The sequence below is a fragment of the Dipodomys merriami genome, unplaced genomic scaffold, assembly GCF_024711535.1.
Source record: "Dipodomys merriami isolate MVZ:Mamm:240054 unplaced genomic scaffold, mDipMer1.0.p SCAF_55, whole genome shotgun sequence".
Classification (NCBI taxonomy): Eukaryota; Metazoa; Chordata; class Mammalia; order Rodentia; family Heteromyidae; genus Dipodomys; species Dipodomys merriami.
The window spans coordinates 838,685-863,908 of NW_027206124.1; the positions used below are offsets into that span (position 1 = coordinate 838,685).

Sequence of the window (25,224 nt, forward strand, 5' to 3'; positions counted from 1 at the left end):
CTATCATCCTGGCCATTAACCCACCCATTCCTGGGGGGTCTTTAACTTTACCAGCCAATACGGTCTGTGTCTGAGCTGTTATAGGGAGAGGAAGATGTTGTACAAAGACACTAGCTGCAGGGCTCAGGATAAATGAGGTTCCACTTATTCTACCACAAACTATACTCCCCTTCCCAGGGCTGAGATCACACTGGGACAACTCCTGGCATAGGGAGCCAGGACGCAGACCTGTGTGCAGCTGCCACGCCTGCAGTGAGAAGGCTGGCTTCCTTAAGGACCCAAGGGAACCTCTTCCTCAGAAACACAGGGCTCCTTGGGGACAGGTAGGGAATAGCGCTGTCCCCCTCATAGGGTGACACAGGATCACAGAGCACAGAAGCTCTGGGGACAGCAAACGCAAGCAGTCACCACTTCCCTTCAGGTCCTCTAATCTCACCGGAGCAGGAAAAGCCCATGGCCCTTGACCCCTGCTGGCTAGATGCTGCTCAACAGCAGGAGGGCAGGCAGGGGGGACCTGAGAGAACGGGAGTATAGGAGACCCCCAAACATACTTCCTGGCCAGGTAGCCTCTGCAGCAAGCCTGGAAGCCTATGATGACGTCGGTGATCTTCAGGTCCCGCTCCTCCTCCAAGTGGGCCAGTACACCAGCCCGGAAGAACACTTTGCTCTGGCCGATGCGGTACAGGTTGCTGTCAAGCTCCAAGGCTTTGATCTGCATGGGAGGAAAGCATGCTGCTGACTCGGTGTCACTCTGGACGCCAGGAGGAGACAGCTGAGAACAGTCTCAGGGCTCCTGGAGAGAGAGCAGGGCTGAGGAACACTGAGAAGAGGAGAAGGTGGGCTCCAGCACAGTGACAAGCCCGACTTTCGGAGGAAACAAACACAGGACCTCTGGGTTGAAGGCAATGTTGAGGTTTTCTCTTCCATCTCCTGCCTCTGCGCCCCGGAATCATGCTCCACCGAAGTATACTTGGGCCACCCTCCCACAGGAGGCAGCCAGGTACCACGAACATTTAGATGAAAGGGCATGCCACACTGCGTCTCAGGATCTAACACTAGCTAGGGGACACCATGAGGCACATTCCCCAGCTGTAAAATGGGAAGCACATTTTCTTAAAGCAAAACAAGGAAAGACACACAAAGCAAATAATGGTAGCAGGGCTGTGGAACCCAGAATGCAAAGAAGTTGGCACAGTCAAGTCCCTGCCAGTACCATGTCCAAATAAACATGAATCACTCCAGTGACTGCGACAACTCTCTTGTGAGCCCTAGTGGAAGGGCACGTGTGCCACCACCTGCCAGCCCCAGCCTGCCTACGAGAGGAAGGACTGAGAGCAAGCTCTCATTGGCAGAACCTAGAGTACTTAAGGAGGACTGGGGGAATCCTTGCCCACAAATGGCTCTGGAAGTCCAGGGAGAAGCCCTGGACCAAAGAAGGAGCCAACATGGGTCTATCGCACTGTGCCACACAAAGAGAGCATGCCTCATCTTCCCTGCAAAGGCCTTCCACACCACAGGAGGAACACACAGGCCACCCCACGAGCAAGTGGCTGAGGCTGGGCAGAGAAGGCGGTCCAGACACAGGCTGCAAACCCTCCCTGCACTAGCTGATGCCCATCTGAAAGCAACGGGCCAATTTCCTGGCTTCCATCCTTTCCCTGATCTCCCAGTCACTCAACATAGGCTCCTGCACATTGTACATGTTGAGGGTTTTTTCCCTGTCTTTTCCTTACCAGCTCCTTACACTACCAGCCCATGCCTCTGATTCTTTAGAAAGCTTGCTTAAGCACACTAAGACAACAGGCAGTGGCTGCTACCATAGCCAAGTCAGGAATGACAGGATGCCTGAGAAGTAGAAAAAGGGGCCGGATAGGATTCAGGCCTGGCTTGGCCAATAAACACCATGGGGCTATCAGTTATTCAGCCAGAAGTCAGATACATGCTGCACTGGGGGCTGGAGAAAGGAGGGAAGGAAGGGAAAAAAAAGTCAAGATACAGACTCCAGAGGCTTTAGGTTGGCCAGTGTCCAGGCCTACTGCCCTGGCTAGGAGCTGTCCACCCACTCACTGGGTACAAAGGTCAGAAGAGATATGAGCAAGACAGCAGGATACTTTTCCCCAAATAAAACAGACCGTCTAAAAGTCCTGTCTGCTATGGCCAGGGTATCCAGCAGAGTCTGAACTCAAACACTGGCAGGGACCACACAACACATCTGATCAAAAGGGCGACAGCCTCTCAGGATGGTCACCTGCCATGAAAATATAAGCCAGAGTCCATGAGAGACACCAGCAGGACTCACCATAAGCACGCACGCCTGCTTCCCATCCATGAAGCCCTTGGGAATGGAGTTGGGTGTGAGGATCTCGTATCTGAGGAAGGAAAGATACATTTGGTCATCCTACCCCTTGCTTCAGTACAGCATGGCCTGCAAGTCTCCTATGGAAGAAAACACTTGGCAAATCCACCCTGCTTTCGTTAGGCTGAACACCACCATTTAAGAATGAACAGAGGGGCTGGGAAGGTGGCTCAGTGGTAGAGCGCTTGCTTTGCATGCCTGAGGCCCTGGGTTCCATTCTTCAGCACCACATGAGCAAAAAGCAAAAAGCCGGAAGTGGCACTGTGGCTCAAGTGGTAGATGGCTAGCCTTGAGCTGAAGAGCTGAGGGACAGCACCCAGGCCCAGAGTTCATTCAGGCCCCACACCGGACCCAATAAAATAAAGTAAAATAAAATAAAAAAAGCCATGATCTAAAAAAAAAAAAAAAAAAAAAAAAAAAAGAATGAACAGAAACTTGCACTGGACTATTTCAGTCATTGAGGGTGGGCATTCAGGCTGGGCTAACTCACTACTAACTGCCCAGAATCCTCATTTGGGGCTCTGGGACAACCACACTAGCAGCTTCCCTGGGATGCTGCAGGATGGCCCAAGAAATAAAGAATCAGATCACAGTAGCAGCAGTCAGCACTAAACACAGGCACTGGGCAAACAGGACAATGTTGCTAACATCTGCACACACTGCAAGCTGCAGTGTTTATGACTGCCACCCCCATGAAGTTCCTTCAGTGCCATGCGCCTGGCTGATCCTTTGAATCATATTTCACAGCTTCTCTGGCTACAACACACAGCAGCAAGTCCTGGCAGTCACTAAGAGTAAGGGCTTAGCACACTGACTAAGATGGGATCATTTATCTCTTCTTACAGAAAGGGTGGCACAGGGAAAGGATGCTCTGGAGAGTTGGTTAGACCTTGATCTTCAAGGATGGGGACATCTCTACCCAAGGTCCTTGCCTGGAGCAGCCCCTCACCAATGCTCACTACACCGACAGCCTGGCCCGGGAAAGGGCCTTGTGCCTGCTCACCTCTGCCGGAACTCCTGGAAGACCACCCTGTTGGGGAAGCCCTGGCGACAGATGCGGATGCCCTCAAGGACGCCATTGCAGCGCAGCTGGTCCAACACCAGGTGCGGGTCCAGTTTGCCAGCCTGGAGAAGAAAGTACACACTGCTGCATCCAAGAACTGATGAGAAAAGGTAGGGTAGGCGGGCCCTCTGAACTCAAAGGGGGAAAAGCTCTAGGAACTCACTACACCCATCAGGTTCTGACAGCCAAGTACAATAATCCAGTCCAAGACAGGGCACAATCAAACAGTGTAACCAACAAGAAAGGCATCCTACATATATGGCACATCTCCTCCACCTCCAGAGCCAGCCTGTAAGATTAGTGAGGCCCCATGGCCCTGCTCTGTGGCTAGAGGAATTGCTGCTGCTGCTGCTTAGTAGTCCCACCAATGCCACTGAGTGGCTGTACCTTTTTCTCATGGTTGGGGATGATGCAGCGGACAAAGTTGGGGTTGGTGTTCCTCAGCGTGGCCATCAGCTTGGCCAGCTGCTCCTTGTACAGCTGCCCCACAGTACGGAACATGCCCTTCCTCGTCTTGAAGGCACCAGGCAGTGCTGTCTCAGACATGCCAGCCACCTGGTCCAGGCCAATGATGCGGTCCACTGTGGAGAACACAAAGCACATGAGTGCCTGGGAATGTTGGCTGAGGGGCATAGTGCACAGAGACAGACATCAGGACAGAAAAGAGGGAGAGACAGTATGGACTAGCAAGGCCCTGCGTGGGGCAGACCTAACCTGGGCAGGATACCCAGGGGAGAAAGGCTCCTAGGCTTGTCTCTCTTGGGGAGCAGCACCCCAAAAAAGCAAACTTGACATTTATGTTTCCAACCTTAGCCTGCTCTGGAAGCTCCTAATCCTGAGGAGACATAAGCTGGCAATGTACTGTGGAAAAGACAGAATTCCAGGTTTGCAGGAGACTGCCTTTGAAGAGGTGTTAAAACCTGGCTCAGCACAAGTAATCTCATGGTCCCAAGTGGAGAAGACTTGATAACTTTTAACCTTAGAGGACTGGGCTAGAAGCCAGACAGTGGGAGTTCCAAAGACACTGTGCATTGCCAGCAGGACTGGGGATGGCTCCCTGCCTACAGTCACCCTCTTCTCAACTGGGGACTCAACGCAACACATGGTGGCATTAGAAGTGGACCCCAAAGAACCACTGTTAGCCCTAAATATTCCCAAAGGTTCCTAATGTCCTGTATTTCAACTGTCTCCTAGATCACAGGTCCCCTTCTTCTAAACCATCCTCTAAAGGGGTAGGAAACCTTTTTCTCTGCTAGGGGTCATTTGGACATTTGTAACATCATTCAAGTGCCAGGCTACAAGACAGCTGATGAAGACACGTTTGTCCCCTCATGTACAAAATTATTTCCTTAGCCTTGACCCGGCCCGTGGGCCGGAGGTTCCACACTCCTGCCAAAGGAAGGGGCCATAACTGTACGATGCTTGTCCCCCACCGCTTCCTCCCAGGTAAACAAAAATCAAACAAACTGAAGAGGCCAGCCACAGGAGATCAGTTTTAAGCAAGAGCTGATGTTACACTCGAAGCCTTCCATGGCTGAATGTAAAAGTTAAGAATTCCTGCACAAAGCCTATTTCCTGTTCCCCTGTGGCCAGATCTCTTTTATTAATTGGAAAACGGATGGACACTTGCTTAGCACAGAAGCCAGTCAGTTCGACTCCAAGGCAGTCCACCCCATGCCTGCTGTGGGAGCTATTTTACTGGTCACCACAGGCTTCCTGTGGGTGAGTGGCTGGTAAAAGCTGCTCGGGCTCTACAAGAGAAGGTCGACACTGTTCCTTTTAAGGTATTCTTTCCCCCTGGCTCACTTGACACGACCCAGGCTGACTGGCTGCTGGACAACATGGATGCCATTCAGGAGCACGGGCACACGGGAGTATGTGGGACGCCTCACACGAGAAACTTGTAGCCACTCAAGCAGTCAGACAGAGCTCTAAAGAGATGAATTTTTAACATCTTGTTTTTCCCTCACACATAACATGACAGCCCCAAATATGCCAACACAGCCTGTCATTTGCCAAATTCTCTACTGTAGGCCTGTGACGGGAACAGCTGCAGGAGCCCAGGGCATTGCAGGAGAACAGGCACAGCCAGGCGGGAGGAGCCAAGGGCGGGGAGAAGGCAGCAGAAGCACTTTTGCACAGTTCTGGGTGCACCACACACATAAGACCCCAGTCCGGGTGGCCAGTCACCTGATTCTAGGTGGAGAATGGGAAAGCGGTGATAGAAATAGGCTCTCTGAGTGCTCTGCATCTCTGCAACAGAGAGGTTAAAGCAAGACCCAGGCAGAGGGAGAAACAGCAAGAAAGTACAACTTCAACACAACCAGCTAACAAGAAATCGAGGCAGAAATGCAAGGAGGGCTGGGTGCTGGTGGCTCACACCTACAATCCTAGCTCCTCAGGAGGCCAAGATCTGAGGATTGCGGTTCAAAGCCAGCACAGGCAGGAAAGTCTTATCTCCAATAAGCCACCAGAAAACTGGAAGTGGCTCTATGGCTCAAGTGGTAGAGTACTCGCCTTGAACTGAAGAGCTCAGGGACAGCGCCCAGGCCTAGAACTCAAGTCCCACACCAGGGGGGGGGGAATACAAGGAGGCGTGGGCCTGGAGACCTGTGCAGCAAGGCTGGAGCCACCGTGGGCATTGCCACCTCTGGAAGGTGTCCTCATTGTCTGCAGCCCACAGGACCCACAGGAACCTCTGCTCCGGAGGAGCAAGCTCGGGGCAGCCTCTACCTTTTCACTGGGGGAGACCTTTCATAGGGGAAAGCTAAGGAGGACAGACCCACATGGGTTCTGTCCAAACCCCACATTTGTCTGGACCCACTGCAGCAGTGGGAAGACGACTAGCCACACAGGGAGACAGGAGGCAGGCAAAGGGCGTACCATCCTTCCACAGCTCTGACACAAACTTGTCTGAAGACTGATGGAGAAGTGTGGCAATGTTGTCATTCAGGGGGTCCATGTTCTTCATCAGCCACTCGTCAGCTTTGTAATCCACCTGGAAGAGTTGAGGATCGATCATGAGCTGCTGGGGGGACAAAGAACTTGCACAACCTCCCCACCCAAGGACAATCCTCTGCCTGGGGATTTCCATCATCAGGAAGGAAATGGCAAGTGCCAAGACAATGAGTACTGACAGAATGTTCTCCATGCTGCCAAAGGAAGAACAGATAACTTAAAAACAACACGGACAGCCAACTGAGACTAAGGGACAACAGTGCAGCTTTCACAGCATGCTGTCTTCTTAGGACACATCCACTTTCTTTTAAGTACACACATCTATCTTGCCATTTTTCACACATAGTCTTAATAACATAGTATTGTATTTTCTTTTCCTTTTTTTTTGAGAAGTCTGAGACTGGCACTTGAACTCAGTATATTGCTCACTGGCTAACACTCTACCAACTGAGCTGTGCTTCTAACCCCACACTATCCTATTTTTATTGTAGAAAAATCCAAGAATGATACAAACAGAAGAGCTAGTATCATGGCCTCCTTCCTAATTATACAGAAGCCCTGACGTGCACAGAACATGGACACTGCTGGGACATGGGGTCAACACAGGAGGTGCAATCAACACAGGTTTGCTGCAAGGTAACAAAGCCCCAGAGCCAGCCAGGCACCAGTGGCTCACTCAAAAGGCTAAGATTTGAGGATCGTGGTTCAATACCAGCCCAGGCAGAAAACTCCATGAGACTCTTACCTCCAAAAAGCCAAAAGTGAAGCTATATATGGCTCAAGTAGGAGAGTATTAGTCTTAAGAACAAAAGCTCAGCCAGGTGCTGGTGGCTCATGCCTGTAATCCTAGCCACGCAGGAGACTGAGATCTAAGGAGCACGGCTCAAAGCCAGCCCAGGCAGGAAACCCATGAGACTCTTCTCCAATAAACCACCAGAAAACCAGAAGTGGTGCTATGGCTCAAGTGGTAGAGTGCTAGCTTTGAGCTGAAGAGCTGAGGGACAGCGCCCAAGCCCAGAGTTCAAGCCCCACGACCAAAAACAACAACAACAGAAAGAACAAAAACTCAGAGACAGTGCCCAGGTCCTGAGTTCAAGCCCCAGGATTAGCACCAAAAACAAAACAAAACAAAACAAAACCATACACACACAAAATAAAACCCCCCAGAACCAGCCTGGAAACACTGTGGCTGATTTCATCATCGAGGCCTGGGACAGTGGGTAGAGAGCGAGTCCCCTGTCCAGTACCACATATAACTGGGCAGCAAGAGTGTCTTATGAACTTCCACAGGAGAATATGTGCATTTCTCGTAAGTGGGAGCAGGCATAAGGCTTGGAACAGCTGTGGGCGATTGTACTCAGTATTCTGGATTTTGTTAATTTTTAGCTACAAGAACATAAGCACTACAGGAGAGACCAGGAGTAATGAGCCACAAGTCAGAGTGTGGACTGGGCTCAGGATCTCCACTGAGGGGCAGATACAGCCCATCTAACTGTATATTCAGACTGAAACTAATAGCAAAACGACCACATAACTCACTGAGAAAAACCAGTGTTCGTCTTAAGACTGAACCGCTGTGGCTACCTTAGACCTAATCCCCTGAGCACTCAGACTGGGAAGATGAATACCAGCTAAGGGTCATGACAAGCCCACTGCAGACCAGCTATGCAGCCCTGGCAGTGACAGCAGATGTAATCTACAGCGGTCAGTGGTCCAGAGCAGGGCCTCTGAAACAGGGGCATTTCCCTGCCTCCTTGTCACAAGGACATGTGTGCAGTCTGGATTGTTGCTACTAGGAAGGCTGCCAACTTCAGGAAGAAGCAGCCACGCTGCGACACTCCAGCACACCTAGGGCAGTTCCCAGAATAACGAAAGACCCAGCCTGCATATCACACTGCCAAGGCTTGGCTCTGGAACACTGACCCAGGCCATACCCCCCTGTATGGGGGGTAGCCACTTCCATTTTCCAGATAAAGAAATCAAAGCTACAAAGATTAACTATTTGGCCCAAAGTCATCCAATTTATAAGCAGTAGTGCTCTAATTTCAGCTCCAGATTGTGGCTCAGCTTCTTTCCCTGGAAGACGGGCCTGACAGTAGCATAGTTGCCTCCAGTCTCAGTACAAAAGGAACGCTGCAAACTCCATACAAGCAGAATACATGAAGGTGCTTCGCCCACAGCTGTGTGAAAGCTGACCAGTCACCAGCCACGCTATCTAATGAGTCACAAGCAAAAATTGCTAGGAGCACGCACTCCCCACCCCCTTTGACAGACTACCTGACTTCTTCTCCAAGAGAAAATGAACCCCATCCACCTGACTGGCCCTCACTGCTGGGCCCAGTACGCGTGTACACGCGCACACACGCACTCACGCACGCATGCAGACACAGACACAGACACAGACACAGACACAGACACAGACACAGACACACACACACACACACACACACACGCGCGTGCGCGCGCGCGCCTCACCTTGCCGGCATAGTGGATGATGCAGAAGTCAGCCTTGTCTTTCAGCTGCTTGGGCTTCTGGAACTTGGGGTGGGTGCCCTGCTCCTGCACCACCTTCTCCACAAAGCTCTTATCGGTGGCTTTGGGGAACCAGCACTCCTCATCCAGCAGGGCCAGGATGCCAGGGGGACCAGCCTGAAGAAAGCATAGCACCAGCCCCGGTGAGCAAGATGTGGAGCCACAAGAGGCCAGAACCCAGTGTGGGCATCTCAGGACCACAAGGTGGCCATCACATGAGACAGTACAACTGAAGAGTTCCAGTCTAAAAAGAGACCTCTGTGGTCTAGGCTGCCACTAAGAGACACTTACCCAATGATCTACTGTAGTTCTGTAGCACTAGTGAAGCCCTGAAAAGCACAACTCAATCACCCTGCACACCCAAAGTATCTGGTCGCCACGTGTCTGAGGCTTGTCCTGGTGGCTATCACTAGACTCAAGGCACCTCTCCCAGAGCAGCACCCCAGTGCCCTGTCTATGCAGCTACAATGATGAGGTGACAGTAAAAGAGTACCCCCAAAACCCAACAGCTTTCTGAACAGTGAACTTAGAAGAAGAAAGCATTCTACCATTACCAAGACACTGTCAGACAAGACTTAAAGACTTAAATTTTGATTGATTAGGAAAAGTAAGTAGCATTTTCATGTGAAAATGGTGGCGAGTGCCAGCCCCCTGCCCCTAGAGGTGCTTTCAAAGTGAAAAGACTTCCTCCAGAGCCTCCAGACTAACTAATGGGATAAAAGCTGTTGAACTGTGTTAGTGTTCCATGGGGCTAGGCCAATCTCCATACATGCAGCCAGGGAGAGCGTCCGACCCTGTAGTCTATGGTTCTGTGCTGCAGCAGAAGTGTCTGGGACAGGACCTTCCTCAACAAAAGCATAGCTGTTTCTTTAATACAATAAAAAGCATGTGGGCCTTGTGAGTCTACTGGCCAGGACGCTTGGCCATGTCCCCACCTGGCCACAGGCTCTTCTCAGAGGGAAGCACCCAGGGGGCTTCTAGACTTAACCCTCTAAGTAGCATCGACAGCCAAAGGAACCAGACATTCTTTTTGTTGTTGTTGTTGGTCATGGGGCTTGAACTCTGGGCCTGGGTGCTGTCCCTCAGCTCTTCAGCTCAAGGCTAGCGCTCTTCAGCTCAAGGCTAGCTAGCACTTGAGCTACAGCGCCACTTTCGGAACCAGACATTCTTTAACCAGCAAGGGGCTGGGGTGTAGAGTGAGCATCACAAAAGAACATAGAAAGGTCTGTAATAAAGACCAGGTTGGCCCTTACTGGCTTCTCAATAAGGTCAATGCAGGGCTGCAGGTCCAGGCCAAAGTCAATGAAGTTCCACTCGATGCCCTCACGCTGGTACTCTTCTTGCTCCAGGATGAACATGGTGTGGTTGAAGAGCTGTTGCAGCTTCTCATTGGTGTAGTTGATGCACAGCTGCTCGAAGGAGTTGAGCTGCAGAGGGAAAGCATCGTCAGAGAGGCCCCTCCCAAAAGCCCAGGAATGCGGGGAGCCACGGGAGAGGGCAGCAGGATGCTGGGAGGGATGCTGCAGGCTCCACCATCTGCAGTCTGCACTCCATGGGCTCCAGTGCCTGTCCCACACTACCCCAACCACCAGAAGTCTTCACCCTCTGGGGCCTGTGGGCCGCTACAGCAGCCTGGCAAAGCCCATCTCTGAATGATGCTTTAAAATGCATAAACTGAAGTACTAAGGAAAGACATTATATAGAATATAACTAACACTGCACCATAACGTGAAAAATATCTGATTTCCATTAGTGACAGGCATTGCTAATACAATAGTGGTTTGCGTAACTTTGTTCGATTCACAGTTGACAAAACTGCATGAACTGGGTAGAGGTGGCTCATACCTATAATCCTAGATACTCAGGAGGCTGAGATCTGAGGACTGGGGTTCAAAGCCAGTCCAGGCAAGGAAGTCTGTAAGACTCTTATCTCCAATTAAAGTACCAAAAACAAAAGCTGAAAGTGGAGCTATGACTGAAGTGGTAAAGTGCTAATCTTAAGCAAAAAAGCTCAGGGACAGTGTCCATGCCCTGAGTTCAAGCCCCAGAACTGGTGTACATGCATCCTCGCATGTGTACATGTGCATACACACATACACACACTCAAACCCACCTGCACGATTTCAAAGAAAGGTCAGAGAAAAATGACAATACTGCTTTCCCAAATCTGAGGTCCTGTTTCCCCTGTGCATCACAGATTAAAAACTTCTAATCTACTTTATTTAATCAGGTTTTCCCATTAGATTTCAAAGCTTTCATGGGCAAGGACAATGTCTTACACCAGAGAAGAATAAAAAACAAGTAGGGGCACCATCCATGAAGTCTCCAAGAGTATACCTACTTTCTGAGTGGTGGTGAACAGTCTTGTGGAAGTTAAAGGAGCTGGCCCGTGCAGACAGCCATGGGCCCAGGGAAGAGAACTATCAACCCCAGCAGAGGGGAACCAAGAGGAGGTAGCATGGTGGGTAGACATAAAGGGTAAAGGAAGCTTACATCAAAGATCTCAAAGCCAGCAATGTCCAGGATCCCAATGAACGATGCACCCTGCCTCTTGGTCTTGTCCAGAGCTTTATTGATACGTAGCACCAGCCAGCGGAACATCCGCTCATAGGTGGCCTTGGCCAAGGCTTCAATGGCAAAGTCAGCCTGGGGACAACATTCGATGAAACAGGGTGTCAGGTATGAAGTTTTAAAACCCCCATGCCCTTTGCCCCAGTAATTTCCCTGTGATGGCCTTCCTCATTGGAAACAGTACTAAATATAGAATAGTGAAGAAGACTCATGCATATGTTCACTGCAGTATCATGAAAACAGTTTCAACAACCCACAGCCAGGCACTGGTCACTCCCGCCTGTAATCCTAGCTACTCAGGAGGCTGAGATCTGAGGAACACGGTTCAAAGGCAGCCCAGGCAAGGAAAGTCCGTGAGACTCTTATCTCCAATAAACCACTAGAAAACCGGAAGTAGCACTGTGGCTCAAGCGGTAGAGCGCTTGCCTTAAGCTGAAGAGCGCAGGGACAGCACCCAAGCCCAGAGTTCAAGCCCCATGACAGACCCCCCCCCCAAAAAAAACCACAACCCACAAATCCAATAATACAGGAACAGAAACTTAGGTATTTGCAAAGACCTTTTAAAATAAAACGGTGACATAGGAAGGTAGTTATAGAAATAACTGAATGTTGGGGCTGGGAAGGTGGCTCAGTGGTAGAGCCTTGCAAACCTGAGGCCCTGGGTTCGATTCCTCAGCACCACATAAGCAAAAAGAAAAAAGCCAGAAGTGGCGCTGTGGCTCAAGTGGTAGAGTGCTAGCCTTGAGCTGAAGAGCTGAGGGACAGTGCACAGGCCCAGAGTTCAGGCCCCATGACTGGACCCCAAAAAAAAAAAAAAAAAGAAATGACTGAATGCCTGAGACTTGATTTAAAATAATGCAGTGGAGATTAATGATGAACCAAGATGGGCCTTCAGATTCTGCTGAAGTTGACAGCCCCCTCAACATGACAGGCACACAGGGGCCTTTCCATTATTCCCTCTCATTGGGCATATATTTGAAAAGTTCCATAATAAAAGTCAAAGTGATAACTAACTTTAAAAAAAAAAAAAAAAACTTTCCAAGAAATAGCTGCCCAAACCCATCAGCTGCACTGGACATTGATTAAACGGAACTAAGCAACTCAATGGCAGCAATGAGAGGGAGGGAATGAATGGGAAAGAAGGAACAGCTGATGCTATGCAAAGGAAAGGAATGTACATATCACCCGATGTGGAAGAAATAACTGTATTGTCAAAGCTCATAGAACTCATAAACTTTATAGACCACGATAGACAATTTACCCCATGAAAGTTAGAATGTGTGACTTTAACTAAGCATCACTATCCCACAATACTGTGAAATGTGTGAAATTATGTAATCAATCACAATAAAGAATTTGCAAAAAAATAAAAATAAAAATAATTAAAAATAAAAAAATAATATTAAAAGAAAAAGAAATAGCTGCCCAATAACAATTATCACTGGTTAGGACTATGACAACATTTTTCCTTATCTTGACATTTGTGTATTGCCAATGTAGTACTTCTAATTTAAAAAGACTTAAGGTTGCTCCTTAATTACCAAGGATATAAAAAGCAAAAATTGTGTATACTGCCGATAGAGAACAATGCTCTTGTCTTTTATGTAATGGCTCCGCACAGAAGAGTCACAGGATGTCAGCAGTCTAGCATGGGGTCCTTAAAAAAAAAAACTGTCTGGCGCCAGTGGCTCACAGCTGTAATCGTAGCTACCTAGGAGGCTGAGATCTGAGGATCGTGGTTCAAAGCCAGCCCAGGCAGGAAAATCCATGAGACTCATCGCTAATAAACCACCAAAAACCAGAAGTGGTGCTATGGCTCAAGTGGCAGAACACTAACCTTGAGCAAAAAAGGCTCAGGGAAGCCGGCACTGGTGGCTCACACCTGTAATCCTAGCTATTCAGGAGGCTGAGATCTGAGGATCACGGTTCAAAGCCAGCAGGGTCAGGAAAGTCTGTGAGACTTTCAATTAACCACCAGAAAACCAGAAGTGGTACTGTGGCTCAAGTGATAAAGTGCTAGCCTTGAGCTGAAGAGCTGAGGGACAGCGCCCAAGCCCAGACCAAAAATAATGATGATGATGATGATGATGATGATGATGATGATGATGATGATGATGATGATGTCATCTTCCAAGTACTAAGAGATAAGATGGGCACCATGACTAAAACCAGAAACCCCAACAAAAAAGCAGTCTGGCCTAGAAGTGATCTGGACTCCAGGGGTGGCAAGTACTTTGGCCAGGCATGGACAGGAAAGCCTCTAGCACACGTAACAAAGCAGGTGGAGGAGAAACGGCCAGCTGGCTTAGGCTCTCAAGAGTGGCGAAGGCTGCCACCCTGGCACAGAGCCATTCTACAGAAACATCGGGTTCTTATTTCATAGAAACACATGCCAATGTCCTCAATTTCTATGCAGCCTCAAGAAGGAACATCCCAGGCATGAGGCTTTGGTAAGGCCACTCCCCAAGCTCTAAGTGGAGGCACCACCTTGCTCTCTGTGGTACTGCAGACTGAGTAAGGAAATCCCATGCAGTGAATCCACACAAAGGCCTCACACCTGACCTAGCCCCAGCACCAAACCCAGCCCCAGCCCCAGTCCCAGGCAGCCATACCTGCTCTTTAGTCTGTGCCTTCTGCACGTAATCTCTTCCCACCTTGATGCGTGGGGTGAGGATGCCTCTGGTGAAATCAGTCACGTTGATCCCCAGAAGGTGGGACACCTTTTGGGCAGCTGAGATTTTCAGAATAAAGGAGGAGGGGTTAGATACAAGGCTTAATTAGACCCAAGAGAACAAGCCCTCTACTCAGACTAGAGGGAAAGGAAGGGAAGCAGCCATTATTACCACCAGAACAACCGAACCTAGGCAGCCTTCACCTCCTAAGTGGACACCTCATATCACTAGCAAAATGGGTCCTTACCCCAAAATAGAACCGAGGGGAGGCAGGTCCTCCCTTGTGCCAGAGGCACGGTGACATGTGGCACCACAATAGCATCTTGTACAAACCACAACCCAGTACTAAGGGAGAGACCCTAAGAATGATCAACATGGACAATCACACGGAGCTGTAACAGCTCTGAGGGAAGAGCAGCAGCTGAGCGAGCATGCTTCATCACATCACATCCTGACATGCTCATAGGCAAGGCTCGGGTTTCTTTCACAGAGAAGGAAAGCACCATTTCAGTATTCAGGATAAGTGGCTTGGCCTCAGGAAGCAATGAGAAAAGCCCTGGTCTACGTGATCGGTAATTTCTCTAGCTCATTCTGATGCTTGTGGTATGAGAAAAAAAGTAGGGTCATGTTCCAGTATATTTTTACATCTGTATGAAAAATAAAGGAAAATGGGCACAGTGACAAACACAGTGGCAAATCCCAACCACTTGAAAGGCTAAGACTGGAGCATCACAAGTTTAAGGACAATCTGGGCGACACAGTATGACCACACTCTACCCTCTGCCCATCTCAAATAAAAAAAATCAGAATAGACCAGGTGCTGGTGGCTCACACTTGTAATCCTAGCTACTCAGAAAACTGAGATCTGAGGATCTGAGTTTAAAGCCAGACTGGGCAGTCAAGTCCATGAGACTTATCTCCAATGAACCACCAAAACACAGGAAGTGGCACTGTGGCTCACAGAAGTAGAACGCTAGCCTTGAACAAAAAAGCTCAGGGGCAGTGCTCAGGACCTGAGTTCAAGCCCAAGTGACCCACCCCCGCCCCCACCAAATCCAAACAGAAAGGTACACAGCCATAAAAACACAAAAATTAATAAAGAAAGAGACAGGAATTTCAACATTACTTCTGAACAATCCCACCCCACCCCCTTGCCCCAGACAGCTGGCCTGTGGTGCGGATGTGTTAACGTCACCTGTGTTGTCAGGCATGGAGGCCTGGTCGGTGTTGCGTTCCTTCTTGAAGACGATGTTGCCGAGCTGAAGAACCCCTGAGATGACCCGCAGCAAGCCTTCAGGGTACAGCAAAGGGGGTCAGAAGCAGACAGGAGGTCAAAGGGAACTCCTCTGTGTGGAGGTAGCACTCCCCAGGGATAGGCAAGTTAAGACAAGCCCCACTTCCTGGGGCTCTAGGGTGACTGGATGGTACTCTGGAATGTAGAGGTCTCACCCCCACCTGCCACTATGGCCTCTGTCTCCCCCATATCCCTCAGACCCATTTATGGGCAGCCCTATTCTGATAGGAACCGCAATAATATGCCAATGTTTCTAAATCTGGACTGAGGACATGCTTCTAGCTCAGGACCCACTACTTGCTTTATATAAAGTTTTATTGGAACATAGTCATGAGCATTTATTTACACATTGCCTGTGGCTGTTATTCACTCTCTCGACACATACTCTGTTCCAAAGTAGACATAGCCAGAAAATGGGGCACACTCCTCAACTCCATCATTCCCTAGACTATAGCTCCTCCCAGTCCACACTGACGGTCATCTGGGTGTCACTAACAGGGCCCTGGCTGGCCGGCCACAGAGCCACACTCCAGCCAGCCACTCAGCAGAGATGGAACAAAAACATCCCAGTCAGCACTGGCAAAGGCTGCCTCAGTGGACCCACAGCACACAAGCAGATACTTGTGGTACCAGCAGAAACAAAACCCTTAAGACCTAAGCCAACCCCCTCAGGGCCTTCCTCTAGATTCTACAGCGTTCTCTAAGCATCAAGTACCCCTCAGGGTTCCTTCCCAGGACACGGGGCCAGCCTCTCCTACCCCTAACTGTAAGAGGAACAGTCTGTACCCATTTGCTCTTCTTCTGGGATGCCCATAATCCTCATGGCCTCCATAGTCTCCTGGAACATGTCCTTGTCCTGCTGCCCGGGGATGGTGACGTGCCCATTGGACAGGAAGCGGTATTTGTTGTATGGCTCCAACAGAAGGTCAGCTGCAAGGGGTGAAGAGCAAGGGCTGATCAGCAAGTATTGAAAGCAGAAGCCTTGCCAATCTAGTGCCTCCAAGATTTAGAGACATGGCAACAGCCTCAAGAGCCCAGGGATGTCCTGGGATCTGTGGTCCCATCCCTGTGGACTCCTCAGGTATGAGGCTGACAGGTACATAGCACAGAAGAGCATGAGGCCCTGGACTCAAGATCCTGCCTGTGACCCATTCTAGCCTCTCTCCTGAATGCTCAGAAACTGTCCTTGGATGGCCTAAGGACAGGAGTCAGAGTTATTTCTCCTCCCCAAACAATGCTGATCTTTCAACACCCACAATGGTACACAGCTCCGCACACCAGGAGGGGCCTAAGTGCTTCAACCCAACAGAGCTATGACTCACTCTTCAAGTGCTCGCCAGCCCCGGAAAGCAGGTAGTAGAAGATGTGGAAGGTCCGTTCCTCCTTGGCTTGGCGGATGGCACGAGACTTCTCCAAGAGATCTTGACAGGCATTAAGGAGCAATATAATACGAGGTGGAGGGAAGGTAAGGCCTTGGTTTTCCTCTTATCCCCACCTAAAAGGAACTAAATATCACCAGGAAGAAAAATGGCACAAAATGGCAAAAACAAAAGCAAACTATATTGGTCCCATACTTCCAGCAGAGTTAGTTATCCAAAGTGTCAGCTGATAGTTCACGCCTGCGATCCTAACCTGAAGAGGCTAAGATCTGAGGATTGTGGTCCAAAGCCAGACTCCAATAAACCACCAGAAAACCAGAAGCAGAGCTGTGGCTCCAAGTGGTAAAGCACTAGCCTTAAGCAAAAGGAGCTCGGGGACAGAACCCAGAATCTGAGTTCAAACCCCATGACTGACCAAAAAGAAAGCTAAAGGACAGCAAGCAACCAGGCCATAGTACTAAACCACCTTAAGACTGGGCACTGGTGGCTCATACCTGTAAAAAATACTCAGGAGGCTGAGATCGAGGATCACAGTTCAAAAAGTCTGCCAGAGCAATAAAGTCCATGACACTCTTATCTCCAGTGAACCACCAGAAAACTGGAAGTGGCACTATGGTTCAAAGTGGTAGAGAACTAGGCTTGACCAAAAAAACTTCATATTCAAGCACCATGATTGACCCCCACGCTCCCCGTCGGGAAAAAAAAAAAAAAAAAAAAAGCTGTGGGTTATACCTTGGAGAGTCTATTCCGTTCTGACCAGAAACAGGAGACTGGAGTACTTTACAAGCAAAGGCCATAAGCATGAGACACATAGCATTCACAAAGACATCAATGTCCCTAGGAATGTGCTTATGGTTTTCAGTAGTTCACCCCTAATAGGCACAGAACTGTACCCTACCATAAAACCCAAGCTCTCTGTTGGGTTTATAATGCCCTCATCCTGGTAACGCCCCAACTCTACAAAGGTAGTGTCACAATGAGCCCAAAAAAGGGAAAGCGCTGAAACAAGGAAGATTCCTCTCCTCTGGGAAGACACCTTTTCCTTCCAGACCCCACCTCTTATTCAATCAGCGATAAGGATACAAGTCTCAATGTTGGCACCCACGATGTAGCCATTGACATCAAAGTTGATGCGAATGAATTTTCCCTGAGAAAAAGCAAATAAAATGATGAGATACTCCTGCTTACAGAGTTGGGGAGCAAGGAGTAAGCCAGAGACCCAACACTTTGTCTCACATCTAGAAGGAGAAAGCCAAGGGACTACAGGTGCCCGTTTGACAAGCAGGATGCAAAGGCATCATGTTGTCTGTCCAAAGCCAGGAGCCTGGGTCCAGCCCAGCCTGGGCTGGGCTCCTGGCACAGAAGGGAGGCAAGGAGGCTCACTGGTACCACCCTTGGCCCTGGGAACTTTTGGACACTGTTATAGTACAGCACTCTGCTCACTCCCTCACTGGCTCTTCCGCCTTAGGTGAAGTTGGTTAAAGATGCTGTTTATGGCCATCTTAATTAAGAGAGAGAGGGCAACACCACACTGGCAGGAACCATCTAGACCAGGGAGCACCAAGTTTGAATCCTTCTCACTCTGAGATGAGAGCCCAGGTGGAAAGTCATGTGGAACATCACAAAACTGTCTCAATATCTGTCCCAAGAACTGGGGTACCACTGGCTGCTACTCACAAATCGTGAGGAGTTGTCATTCTTCACTGTCTTGGCATTTCCAAAGGCCTCCAGGATGGGGTTGGCCTGCAGCAGCTGCCGCTCCAGCTCCCCCTGTGAAGGAACCCAGAGACTTGTGAAGGCCAGGTAGTAGTTGGGCCTGCCAGGCCTGCTCTACCTCAATGGCAGACACAAGCCTGCAGGCCCAATGTGCTAGCAACAGAGGCTTCTAGAAGCTGCCGCTCCAGCTTCAACTAGGCTCCTAATTATTCCAAGGCCACCTTCCCACTGGGCCTTTGGAGAATGTACTGGTTTTAATGCCCATGGACTGACCAGAGGAGAAAGCAAACGCTCCTGTGGCTCCAAGAACCCAGACATGGAGGAACCTATTTGAGAGCAATGAATGAACTAAGAGAGGTGGCATGGCCCTTCCCTGGGACAGACCCATCCTGTGTACACTGGCTTCTGGCCCCTCCCTGTCTCTAATCCTCACTTTTTTTCCTTTTCACAAGACAAGAAGGTGTCAGATCTTCAGAAGACACACTGTGGCCTAGTCATTATCCTTTTTGGCCCCTATCCTGACACCCCCAAACCTAATCCTACCATAGCAGAGTCTAGTATAAAATCACTAGGACATTTATGGGGTCTGAGCTATTCATCAATAATGTCAACCAATCCTACTTATGGGCTGCTGGTGCTGTGTGGCTAGAAAAAGGTACCCGATGCTTTCTCATCTCTCACAATTCTGGGGGTGGGCAAGATGAGGCATACCCACATCACAAAAGAAGCTGAGGTTGAAGGAGAAGGAATGATTTTCCCAAGGTCATCCAGAAACCAATGGGTAAAGCAGCCGTCAAACTCAAGGCTGCTGCCTCATCTATTAGCTGCTATGACATCCGCCCAAGCCCCATGTCAGGGTTCTGCCCGGTCAGGCTTTCTTGATAGCAGCTATCATCCACCTGACTGGCCAGGTAACAGCCAGGGCTGGCTGAGGAAAACAGGATCTCATTCCCTGTCACAGCTGGACCATCAAGGGGAAAGAACTCACACAGGGCCAGGCGGAGTTTGTCTTTATTAGCAAAGCTGGAGGTCAGCCAGAGCTTTACGGGAACAGCAGCTGCCTCTGAATGATGAAAGGAAAGCTGGCAGCAGCTACAGGAGCTCCCAGGAGACGGAGATGCCAGCCCTCCAGCACACCTTCCACAGACACAACCTATCTCTGCAGGGTACCAAGGATGTTCTATAGTCCAGTTCAAGCTGGCTGAAGACCCACCAAGGCCAGAAGGGGACTAGGCAAAGCCTCCCTCCCCCACTCAGCCATCTTCAGACAGGGCTCCTCCCAGACTGGGAAAGTACAGGTAGAGTCCATCCGGTGCCTTGCTCCTAAAGGGAGGTCAACAAGGCCGGGCCAAGGGGCAAGCTGGAGCAGGATGCACATGTGCGCCTGTATTCAGCAGACGTGGACACCAACTCCCACCCACGAGTCTCAGGCAGGTCTGGAAGCCGGCCCCGGGGAAGTCAGCCGAGGCAGCCTGCGGAGCCAGATTTGGATAGAGCCACTCCCACCCACTGAAGCTCCTCACCCAGTCCAGGCCTGGCTGCCAGGCTGGCCGAGCCACTCCCCTTCCCGCAGACATACATAGTGCATGTCTGTGTCCCACCAGAGCCTGCGCCCGCCTGGCTTGAAGGCAATGCTGAGGCCTCTGTTCCGAACCACATGAGAGTTACCATGGAAAGTGGGACCAACAGGCTGACTGGGAAAAGTCACTGAATACAGGGCGTTCCCTGCCAACTGTGAAGATGGCTAACCTATACAATTTCCTCTATCGACATCTAATTAGGCACAGCAGACTTTGATTTTTTTTTTTTTTTTGGTATGAAATCTGCATGATACGAACTGATCCTTCTAAGTTTGGAACTGCCAATTTAGTTTCTGAAAGGTTTCACTGGGTAGTGTTTCTGACAGTGGACTCCAGCTAGTGCATTAAAAACACCGAGAGAGGATGGAGGCCACAGAGCACTGATAGGACTGGAAGTCTGAACAGTCCCTTCCTCCAAGCCCAGCTTTGCCAACCTGCAGACCTGGCCAAAGCCCAACATTGTGCTTGACTTCCATGTCTTAGGATGACCAAGCAGACACTCCAAGTACAAGAAAAAGAACTCCCCTCCAGAGATGCCACTATAGGCCTCTCAATACAAGACTGGCCAGCCAAGTTTGAGAGTGCTTCACATGGAAAATTCAGGCATGAAAATAAACTACACTGGCCAGTGGCCTTTTACACTGAGGGCCCAATCAGTGACTGGACCTTAGGTAGACACAGAGCCAGGGATAGGTGCCTTCCATGTCTGGACAGCTTTGCTCTCACTGCCAATCCCCCTAAGCCCTCACAATCTGCCATCTTCACTGAGTGCTGGAAGCTAGCCTTCCCCTAGACACCTGGGTTCAGACGTAAGCATCTGGGGCCCTTTTACTGCTCATGGTGGTCCTGCCTCCTCTCCTTCACAGGGAATCCAGTGGCACACTCCTGAGAGCCAGTCACAGACCAGGCATTTGATAAATAGTTGGGAGACAGATTGTACTGAAAATGCAGAGACAGAAAACCACAACTAGAGAACTCCAAACCTCGCAGATCTGTTTTACAACAGATCTCCTCAAAGAGTGGAAAATTGGAGGGGAGAAAGAGAGAGAGAAAGAGAAAAAAAAAACACCTTTATTAGTTTCTAAATATAACTCCTGACACCCATGGAAAAAAGCTCAGAGCCTTGAGAGGCTTGGCACATGAAAAGTTGCTTCTGGGTCAGTTCCAGAAGACTACACATGAGGACATTCTGCAGGACGCACCCCAGATCTGCATGCAGACACACGCCCCGACTTACTGATGAATGCTGTACACAGCAAGCCAGTAAGGATGGAGCCACCAAGGGTGACAGAACTCCCCTGATGGCCTCAGGGGACATTGCTGGTACTTAGATTTCACAGTGCAGTCTAAGTATGCTTGAAGAAAGAGAAAGCACCCCATGATCATGCTTAAGACTAACCACCCCAGCCCCTAGAAACTCCAGTGGGACCTCCTGACATTGCTTAGCAGCAGATGAGGGACAAGCCACCTGTATCTGGTGAGGACCACCAAGGCTATGGGGCTCCAGGAGAGCAGATGCCCATTCCACAGTGCCACGGTCAGGTTCTGCCTGGAACATGACAGCTGCTAGCACTGGTGGGAGTCTGAGCAATACTGCAGTTGTGAGAACAGCTAGGTCATGAGATGAACCCATTCTGCGAGGGTCATTGGTTCAGAGTGCACAAGAAGTTACTGTGTGTCATACCAGCCCCTCCTCCCAAAACAGTGAGCCGAGCCTACAAGAAGAGTTCTAGCTGCAGAAAGTGACAATGTGTGGAGTGAAAAGCTGCTCAGGAAAAAAAAAATACAGAATCCAAGGGCACACGATGGCAGAACACGCATTCCCGGTGCAGAACGTGCAGTAAACGTGCAGCTCACCTAGCCAGGACACTGTTGAATTCCACCAAAATCCATCAAGAGGGAGAGGGAGAAAAAGGGAAGTGAGATGACTTTCCAATTACCCTTTCTCTCTCTGTGGGGGGCTGTCCTCCCAGAGGCATTTCCATAGCAAGGAAAAGAAATAGATTTCCCAAGCAGGCCTGCTCAAGACCCTAAGTCTTGGGCTTTTTCTCCAGCCTTCGCATAGAAGACATCCAGCAACTGGGTACCTACACCAAGGGTGCTGCTAGGCAAACCCTGGGCTGGCTCCAGTCTCCCTGGATACTTGGAAAGTTGCAAGGCTGAGAGCAGAATGGGATGGCCACCACCCGACCACTCCCAAGACTCTGCCATCTACAAAAATGGGTAGGCCTCTGCTCCTTTCCCCAGAGCATTCTTAATTACATCAAGGCCATGATCTTTAGGTTCTCCTCTAGCACCCCACGGAAGGTCCCACAAGCTGTGGCAGGATGGATGTGCAGTACACTCACCTGGTCTTTCTTGCTCTTGTGTGAGGAAGCCACATGAGCCAGGTACTGGATGACTTTCTTGGTGTTCTCTGTCTTCCCCGCTCCAGACTCTCCCCTGCCAAGAATCAAGCAGGTCCTCAGAGAGCCATGGCCCTGGCCTCCGACCCTCTCTACCAAATGCTCTGCTGCCTATCATTCTGCTTTTCAGGGAGCCAACACCTGCTAGCAGAAAAAGGGACAGCGAGGTTCTGGAATCCTCCCTTAGTCTGTTTCCCATGGCCCTAGGCTAGGCCAAAGTCAGCTCACATGTACTCCTTGCCTGCCCACTTGGCAGCCTTTGCAGACAAATGTTTTAGGAATCAGTGGGAGGCAGCTGTTGACTTCGGGGTCAAAGGCACTTAATATGAGTCCCTTTGAAACTTCACTTAGGGGTGTGGTCTATACGTTAACTCCCTCTTTGGTAGAACTTATTTGTCTCCCTATTAAGATCAAATGGAAACCAGTGTAGCCAGAACCATCTGCTGGAGCTGTGACCTGGGTAAGGAGACTCCTGTTCCTCATGTTAGAACCCCTCGCCTGCTCACTACTCCCCTGAGAAAGGCAATAAAGCCTCTTGCTCATTATCAAGCTGGGGGGGGGGGGGGGCGGCAATCAGGCAGCAAACACATCATCCCAAGCCCTGTCCCCAGAGGAAGTGGCAGGGGCGTGAACTTCTCAAGGAGCTTACCGACCTGAGCCTTAGCAGGCCAAGAACATTCTTTCCTCCAGAATTAAAACAGGGCTGGGCTCCAGCACCACAAAACAGAAACAAAAACAGGTCAGAAAAACACTTACGTGCACAAAATGGACTGATCCTCCCGATCTGAAACAAAGGAGACATCAGGTTAACTTTGGCCAGACAGAGACAAGACTCCCCACTTGGCTTCTGAGAGCTGGCCATGTCCTAGACAAGGAGCACAAAGCCACAAACTCTGCCCATGAGGGATCGCACACCCCTCCAAGTACAGGCTGACCAAAGGCCTCAGGAAAGAAGGAACATTCGAGGTGGCAGAGCTCTGGGCAGCTGCCTGCCCCCTGGGAAATCTAGTGTCCACCCACACTATTCTTTCTCCCTCCTTGGAGAGCTGGCCTCTGGAATGCTCCCTAGAGGCTCCTTCAGGGTACACTAAGATGGGCCCTGCCTTTGTGTGTCCTTAGCTGGGGCAGTAGCTGAAAACACTACGTAACATTTCTGCCAGCTGGCATGGTAGTGTACACCTGTAATCCCAGCACTCAGGAAGCAGAAGAGGATATTGAGTACATGGTAGGTATTTTAAATGCTATGCCTATTTAAGTAAGGAGGCCAGAGAATGGCGGGGGGGGGGGGGGGAGTGCATATAATGATTTCATGTCTCAAAAGGGGACTGTAGTTCAGTGGTAAACATTTACCTAACATATACAAACAAGGCTGTGGGTTCAATTCCCAGCACCTCAGAAAATACAATATTCCCACCTTCCTTGAAGTTAAAGCAGCCTAAACCCAGCATCAGGCTGTTTCCTAAGTTTCTGAGTTGTGGTGAGATAGTTAATTCTGTGTCTGATTCCATAACATAAAGTAGATACAGTACTGACTCCCCTTTCAGGATTATGTTGAGAACTAGAACTAGAAATACTAGAGTGGACCTTGAGTGGAGACCGCCAAGGGTAAAACTGTTTACTCCCCCCCATCCATCCTTTTCTGCACGCACGCACATGCGCGTGCACGCGCGAGACAGAAAGAGCGAGCGAGCGAGTGAGAGAGAGAGAGAGAGAGAGAGAGAAAGAGAGAGTAAGAGTGAGAGAGAGAGAGAGAGAGAGAGAGAGAGAGAGAGAGAGAGAGAGAGAGAGAGCAAGTAAGCGAGCAAGCGAGCAAGCACGCTCAGGGCCAGGCACCAGGAGAATGACTCAGGGTTTTCTGTGCACATGGCCTCAGGAGATGGATTTAGCTGATCAAGACCATCAGCCACTGACCAGCTAGGTCACCTGTCCCTCCCCTAGGTGCTTTCTGGTGAGCCTGCACCCAGCAATACAGGGGCTGAGCATTGACTACCATACCTCCTCCACCATTTGCTGTTCATGTAGGAGGGAAAAGGGGGAGGGAATCCAAGCAGGAAGGAGAAAAACATGCAAGGCTTCCATCCCACACAAGCAGTAGCTGCCCCTGCCTTTAACTGCAGCCCAGCCCCCTAAGAATGCCCACAATTTTAACAGCACAGGGGAAGCTAGATCACTCCTATTCACACACAAAAACATCTTACCTCTTGCTCCAATCTAAGAACAGCTCAGGGAGCAGACTCTGGGGAGTCAGGGCAACCTTTCTCCTCATCTTTCCCCAAAAAAAAAACAATCCTGCAAGGCTGCTCAGCCAGGATGGAGACAAGAATGACACCAGGGAAGTAGCACTATGGTTCAAATTGTAGGCACAAGCCTTGAGCTCAGAAACAGCACTCAGGCCCTGAGGTCAAGCCCCCTGACCAAAAAGAATGCCACCTGGCCTTGATAAGATAGGTGGGGAGAGAGAAGGGAACAAAGGAGGACGAGGGGGGAAGGCAGTGCTTTCATCCTTCACTGTCAGACAACAGCGCCACGACCCAACTGATAAGGGCTGTGGCAAACATTTTTGTCGTCCCAGGCCCAGCCCTCCCCCTGCAGCGCCCTGTGGTTTGCCCCAGCTGTGGCTGCCGGCATGTTTAGTCACCACTCTACAAGCAGGCAAGAATGTACCTGTGCGTGCTGACAAGGCCTAGGCAGCAAGGGC

At 50.0% G+C, this 25,224-nt stretch overlaps 1 protein-coding gene across 1 annotated transcript in view; it reads right to left on the reverse strand.

Moving 5' to 3' along the window:
* Positions 1–25,224, reverse strand: part of Myh9 (myosin heavy chain 9) — a 94,266-nt gene that overhangs the window by 19,383 nt on the left and 49,659 nt on the right. Inside the window, exons 4-19 of the mRNA XM_069999423.1 lie at positions 23,283–23,310; positions 22,470–22,563; positions 18,503–18,595; positions 17,909–17,972; positions 16,769–16,867; positions 16,233–16,376; positions 15,348–15,443; positions 14,093–14,211; positions 11,403–11,555; positions 10,163–10,336; positions 8,853–9,026; positions 6,303–6,417; positions 3,807–4,000; positions 3,360–3,481; positions 2,300–2,369; positions 552–712 (exon numbers count right to left, since the gene is read on the reverse strand). Coding sequence (XP_069855524.1) covers positions 552–712; positions 2,300–2,369; positions 3,360–3,481; positions 3,807–4,000; positions 6,303–6,417; positions 8,853–9,026; positions 10,163–10,336; positions 11,403–11,555; positions 14,093–14,211; positions 15,348–15,443; positions 16,233–16,376; positions 16,769–16,867; positions 17,909–17,972; positions 18,503–18,595; positions 22,470–22,563; positions 23,283–23,310 — 1,900 coding nt within the window. The remainder of the gene's footprint in view (positions 1–551; positions 713–2,299; positions 2,370–3,359; positions 3,482–3,806; positions 4,001–6,302; positions 6,418–8,852; positions 9,027–10,162; positions 10,337–11,402; positions 11,556–14,092; positions 14,212–15,347; positions 15,444–16,232; positions 16,377–16,768; positions 16,868–17,908; positions 17,973–18,502; positions 18,596–22,469; positions 22,564–23,282; positions 23,311–25,224) is intronic.